The sequence below is a fragment of the Protopterus annectens genome, chromosome 2.part2 (assembly GCF_019279795.1).
Source record: "Protopterus annectens isolate FY-2018-M chromosome 2.part2, PAN1.0, whole genome shotgun sequence".
NCBI classification, from domain to species: Eukaryota; Metazoa; Chordata; order Ceratodontiformes; family Protopteridae; genus Protopterus; species Protopterus annectens.
Window position 1 is genome coordinate 66,608,678 of NC_056730.1, and position 6,608 is coordinate 66,615,285.

General features: G+C 39.9%; 1 protein-coding gene across 1 annotated transcript in view; it reads right to left on the reverse strand.

Moving 5' to 3' along the window:
* Window positions 1–2,535, reverse strand: part of GPR119 (G protein-coupled receptor 119) — a 2,780-nt gene extending 245 nt beyond the window's left edge. Inside the window, exon 1 of the mRNA XM_044063749.1 lies at window positions 1–2,535. This exon is cut by the window's left edge and continues 245 nt beyond it. Coding sequence (XP_043919684.1) covers window positions 276–1,274 — 999 coding nt within the window. The 5' untranslated portion in view covers window positions 1,275–2,535 and the 3' untranslated portion in view covers window positions 1–275.
* Between the last annotated feature and the right edge of the window lie 4,073 nt (window positions 2,536–6,608).

Here is a 6,608-nt window from a genome sequence, read left to right on the forward strand (position 1 = left end):
AACCTGGCTGATGACGAATCTCCATACATCAGAAAATGCAAGAGCTAAGTGAGGAACATAGTTTGAGTTAATGAAGACTCCTTAAGTACTATGATACTGGAAGTAACACACTGCACACTGAGTTAATGAAGAAACCTTAAACACAATACTATTACAGAAGTAACACACACTATAGAATCAGAATAGCAGGATAACAACACATCAGAACAAAGGGCGACATGACAGCAGCTTCCAGTTAAAACATTTAGATATGAATGTGCGGCTTTTCTGTGTTATTATGCACTTTGTCCTCCGATGGACGCAGTCACTGATTTTGTGTCGCCATCAGTGGATTCCCGCTGACATGGCACACCCTTCAGCTGAGCCTTGGTTAGCCTGAAATTTGGACTGTTGATTTGCCTTTGGCAGAACAGAAGTCTGTACAGCTGAGTTCTGATGTCCTTGCTATAAAAGGCATATATGAGCGGATTCACCAGGGAGTTTGTCTCTCCTAAAAGAAAAAGCAGGTCTTTAAGCAGATCTACGAGGTTGCAGGTAGCGCAGGTAGCCTGTACCACACCGGTAATGTAGTATGGTCCCCAAGACAGAGCAAAACAGGCAATGACAATGAGAACTGTCCTCACAGCCTTGAAATGTCTCAGGTCTGCAGTCAGGGCGCCAGTTCGAATCCAGGTCTGCTTAATACTTCGATATTGCAAGTAAGCAATTCTACAAAGGGCAATGTGTATGTATATCAGGGTGGTGAGAACTGGTACAAATATACTAAAGCAGATAATGTAGACATACTCGCCCCTAGCTGCATACAGCAAACCGCAGAAGCCGGTATAATTGCTCCGTTGGAGAGAAGGCAAGAGAAGTGGCAAATGTCCCAAGATGAAAGAAATACCCCACAGACTGACGATGAGGACAACAATGTTTCTAGTGGTCATAATTCTGAGGTAATACAAGGGGAATCTGACAGCCAGGTACCTATCAAAGGAGATAAGCAGCAGGGTCAAAATGGAACCTATACAAGGAGTGATCGTTAAACAAATCCTCAATAAACAGAAGGTTATGTTTTTGTCGAAGTCATCATCGAAAATATCGTCTAGTGCCTCGACCACACACATCACTCCTACCAGCAGATCTGCAGCCGCCAGGTTGAGGATGAACATATAACTTTTGGCATGCTTCCTCCTCATTAAATTATAAACTACAAAAACGACAGGGATGTTGGCAGCAGGTATTAGGATACTGAGAAGTGCATGCATTATTGCATATATAATAGTTGCCATTTTCGTTTTATAGTATTATCTCTTAATCTGATAGCTGATGCAAACTATTTTAAAGAGTAGTATTTCGACGAGTGCAACACTTTACCCGTTCCAACTAGCAAATGTTCTTACATTTGTGAATACTCAACAGCATCTTTCAAATGGATTATAGTGTTGGGGATACCTGCGACAGCAGTCTTGTAATCCTTATAGTAAATTGCTTGCCGCGATATTTTAATTAATTACTCATTTGAAGAATGTGATTCTATTCACTGAGTCCACAATTTAAATATGCCCGAAGGGGACCAATGATGCAGACCCACGCATTTCCACAAAGAGCTGTCGGAGCTTTTTCTTTTGCTCCTAAGTTTTCCGGAAAATCTTCTCCTTGTATGACTGGTTTATTTTTATCATTATTCTACTGTTTTAATGAAAAAAAATATTGGAAGCTTCAAGTGAATAATGTATGCCAAACCATAACTTGAGCAAGTTCAGCACCTCAAACCCGAAGATAAAATGGGAGATAGGAACCCAAAGCAGTCTGTACGATTCATTGCGAATACTTAAAATGGAATGCGATGGCCACACTTGTACACTGTTGTGCAAATACAAACCAGTTTGGCAAAAGTAGGATCCGATACACAATTCCAGAGCAGTGAGTTATCGGTTAGGACTGACTAAGTGCAAATATCAGTCAGTGAGATCCTTCCTTCCATCACCTCTTGCCGACAGCTTGCTTTTCACTGAAGCCTGGGCTGTACATTTTTGCTTCATTTCCACCTAGCCGGCAGGTGTAGTGAATCCCTGTTCTCCACTTATACAACAGAAATTCTGGTGGTGCGTCATACTTAGTCAAAATAGAGGAACGGCGGGGTAGTACATACTTTCCATATATAAATGGAAGGGAAAGCATAGGTGCACCACCAGGTAAATAATGTTTTTGTAGTTTTTAACCACTAACGGAAATAATGTCTCATCCTTGTGAATGTGGTGCTGCGCAAACGGCAAAGGTCTGGTTCTGGAGGCCCCCATTGACCAGTTTGATAATGTATTGGTGAAAAGTAGCCTTTGCTTTTGTGCTCAGTGCGTTCAACACAGAAGAATGCAGCGCTCCTAACTGCTGTGGACATTTCAGTAATAAAACCATCCGCAAATGTCTGACGTAGAACTACAAATATGACCTGTGCAAACATGGTTACTAGTTCGCGTTAGCTTTCTGTCGTCCCTGTCTGGCCCTATTCCAACTGTGCTCGCCACTCACCTTACTGACTTTGTTAAAAGCAAGACTGTTCTCTTCACCTGAGTCCTGCGAGTTGAGAGAAAAACAAAAACATATATATAATAAAAATCTTCAGTTTCTGGAACGCGCACACGGTGCTACAGAGCGCTCCTATAGCAATCTGTGTTGCCCTACAGTGAACTAAGCAGATCTATACAGTTTTATTTTGAAATAATATAATAGTAGTTGAGTGACGTGCACACCTCTGGAAATTAGTGTTAGGTTCCCCCTTCTCCCATTTACTTGAGTAGTTTTATTCCAGTCTTCTCCAAGCCTTAATTAGGTTTTTAGGATTCATTCTATTACCATACCAAGTAAGTTTTCTTTTTCACTGAAGTAAAAGTTTTCTGGATTTGTCAATAGAATTAAGCCAGTCTATGGTGCTCAGTTAATGGGATTTTTCCACTGACCCGAGGAATTTCCTGGTTGATAGTTTTCTTTGTAGCCACTTGTCTCCAGTCATCAGGTCCAACCTATTCCTTTCACCTTCACTGGGCTCATTCCGCTCCCCTACCCTACCTGCATTTCCCACCCACCCCCACTATACTTACATTTATTTTTGGCTAGCCACTACCATTACCCATATCATCCAATCAAGGAAAATTAATTAAAACACAACACTACTTAATTAACAACCCTCAACAGCATAGCAAAATCCTTTAACAACTTCAGATAGCAGCTATTTAATCCAAAGCCTCACAAAAAAACTTTATACCAACTAGTAACAACTCTCTTCCACTAACTGCCCCTCTACCACAATATGTTACCCTTACATACTCCTGTTTTAATAATTCTAGCTTTAGCTGGCCATTTTTCCTCTTACCACATCAACCTAAAAGAATCAATTCACTACTAGACTACCCCATTCTCCTGCCCACAAAAAACTAAACCCAATAGCATTATCATATCCTCCTCAACCTTTAACACTACACCCATTTAACTGACCCCCTACACTCTACTCCCTCACAACTCCTAGAATCTCCCTGAAATACAACAGGTATATAGTTAAAATCCTAAAAAAACATTAATATAGCATCTAAACTAACTCTCAGCTGAGACATTTACTCAAACCCTGGGGCAAAAACCAACCCAAACTGCACACCTCCCCAACATACCAACCATTCCCAGAGTTCACCAAACCATCCTAAGAAGGCAGAAGATCTCTTACTATTAAACCTCAATATTAGAAGTATTGCAAACAAAATCCCTGATGCCAATCTCTCCCTGTACTCACCTGTGATTATACTACTAACCAAAACATGGCTATAACCTAACTTAGCAATAATGACATGTTTGCTCCTGGGTACAGCATCTTACCAGTAGGCAAAAAAGGCAAAATGGGGTGGTGTAGCCATTTTATTTAAAAATCACCTTACTCTGGAAACTCTAGATCACAATGCCCCCAACTTTAACAATGCTGAAGTGAGTCCTACCAAACTAAAACTTAACTCTAAAAAACAGATAAATATAATAGGAACCTGGGTGTATATCACATAATCGAAATCCCAAAATATCAAACACCATAAGACCGAACTTGGAATGTTAAAATGTGATATAATCGAAAGCTCAGAACAGCAAATTTTTTCCCAGGGAAAAAAATTGCTGTTCTGAGAAACACACACACAACACAAGCACACCAAAAAAAGTAATCCACACATATACACTTAAAATCCTAATTCTAACCCTACACTAAACCGTACATACACTACTGTCTATCCACTTACCTTAACCCAAACCCTAACCCTAAGGTCCGTAACTATCATGCACTCAACTTACCTGCTCCCTAACCCTAAAGTCCATAACTATCGCACACTCACCTTACCCGCTCCCTAACCCTAAGGTCCCTAACTATCGCACACTCACCTTACCTGCTCCCTAACCCTAAGGCCCCTAACTATCACACACTCACTTTACCAGCTCCCTAACGCTAAGGTCCCTAACTATCCCATTCCTACACTCACCTTAACCCAGTCCATTCGTACATTTACCATAACCAGGTCCGTAACCTTCGCACCACAGTGGAGAAAATAGCAAAGCGGCAGAAGCAGCCCACCAAATTCTTTCCCTAGGAAAGAATTTGATGTTCTGCAGCTTCGCTATTTTCAGCGTTCGCAGTTTTGGGTTCTATATTATAACCTTCGATGTTTTACTACTTCAATGTTATAATATAAACCCTAGGAACCTATATACCACCCAGAATTAACATATCCATACTAGAAAATATACTGCACTGGACTGCAAAATCACTGCCGCAGTAAACAATAATTATGGGTGATTTTTATATAGACTGGTTAACCTGTAACTTCCAAAACCCCACTAATCACATCAACCTCCATGGCTTCTTCCAATCATCCAAACACCCACTATGATTGACAAATCATCTAATAAGCACTCCAGACTTAATTGGATATTAACAAATAGACCAGCCCTCTCCTTTCACTCTGGCTGTCTTCCAGATAGCCTCAGTGGCCATCTTCCAACCTTTCTACTCAGGCATCATATATACTCATCAAAGCAAACTACTTACCATCTAAGGAAAAAAAAAAACTTTCATCACCAAAGACTTCACATCCACCCTAAAACACTGTAATTGGACACCACTTAAGCAACTTCCCCTAGAAGATGCGGTAAAGTATTTTAACTGTATATTCCTAAATATCTTGAGTACACAAGCTCCTCCCAGAAATATATGAATAAAATCTGACTTTGCTCCATGGCTAAACAAAGAAGCCAGGTCACTGCTACAATTAAGATACAAAGCCTGGGAACAGTGGCACAAAACTATTTCCCAAGCTGCCAAGCAAGCTTACCATGCTACTACCATGATATAGGGTTGCTACCTTTACAAATCCCCAAAGTGGGACATTTTTTGTAGAAATGTCAGATTTTTCAGGGCAAAACATACCCACAGCCACTACAAAGGACAGAACTTTACTTTTTTGCCAAAATAAAAGCTTATTCTTGTAGCATTTGAGTTGCTTTTTCTATTTCTATAACAGTTAGGTGTTTCAGACACAAAGTAACTGTTTTATGCAGCTATTAAAGAAAATATAGGAAATATTTTTGTCCTTAAATCTCAGGACATTTTCCATTTTTTTCAGTTTTTTTGCAGGATACAACTGCCCAAAGAGGGATTGTCCTTCGCAAAGTGGGACAGGTGGTAACCCTGCCATGACATTCAAATTAAACACCAAAACAACCCACAAAAGTTTTGGTCAGCTATTAATAACATACTCCTACAAGGTAAAGTTAGCACACCCTCCCCATCTACTACTAATAATTCAGATAACATAGCGACCCAATTCAATAAATACTTCACAGAGACTATTTTCCCCCTCTAACAAGCAAAGCTCTGTCCTTACTCCAGTTCCTCCTTTATCTTGGAATTACAATGGCACGTTTTCCCTACAACCTGTCTCAGCTGACATCATAAAAAACTGGTTAAAAAACTAAAGCAAACTGTGGAAATGTCCTACCCGTACGGCAACTGCATGGCTCAAAAACCAAACCCAAAATACAAAAATCAAACAAAGCCAGCAGATCAGGGTAAGCTGTGTAATTTTATTAGCTTGTCTTAAATCATAAAAAACAGACCAGTTTTGGCTCAATAAATCCTCAGCCTTCTTCAGTATTTAAAATAAAGTGAGAACAGTAGTCCTTATTTATAATGAACATACAGATTGATGTTAAAACCTGATTGGTTCCTACAAATGTTCATTCATTCCAGGTGAAAATAAAGCCCTCAACTTAATTATCCATTTCTTTTCTTTTGAATCCAAAAGGCTATACCATCCAGCTTTATTAGCCCTATTTCCCACGACTTTGTCGATAACTGTAAATCTAAATGTAGCATTAGGATGTTTAATGGTGTTTGCATTTTGCAAGATAGGTGTTTGTTTTCATTTTGCAGGGGGAGAAACATAGGGTCCCAATTGAGCCATTACAAACACATCAACCAAACTACTGGGGTTTCTGGACAACGGACCATGGTTAGTGACTTACTTTCAGGTTGTGTACCTTGCGGCCACTGTACCCCCTGTAAAGCTTTGAATAAAACTAAGGAGTTTTCTGGTAGC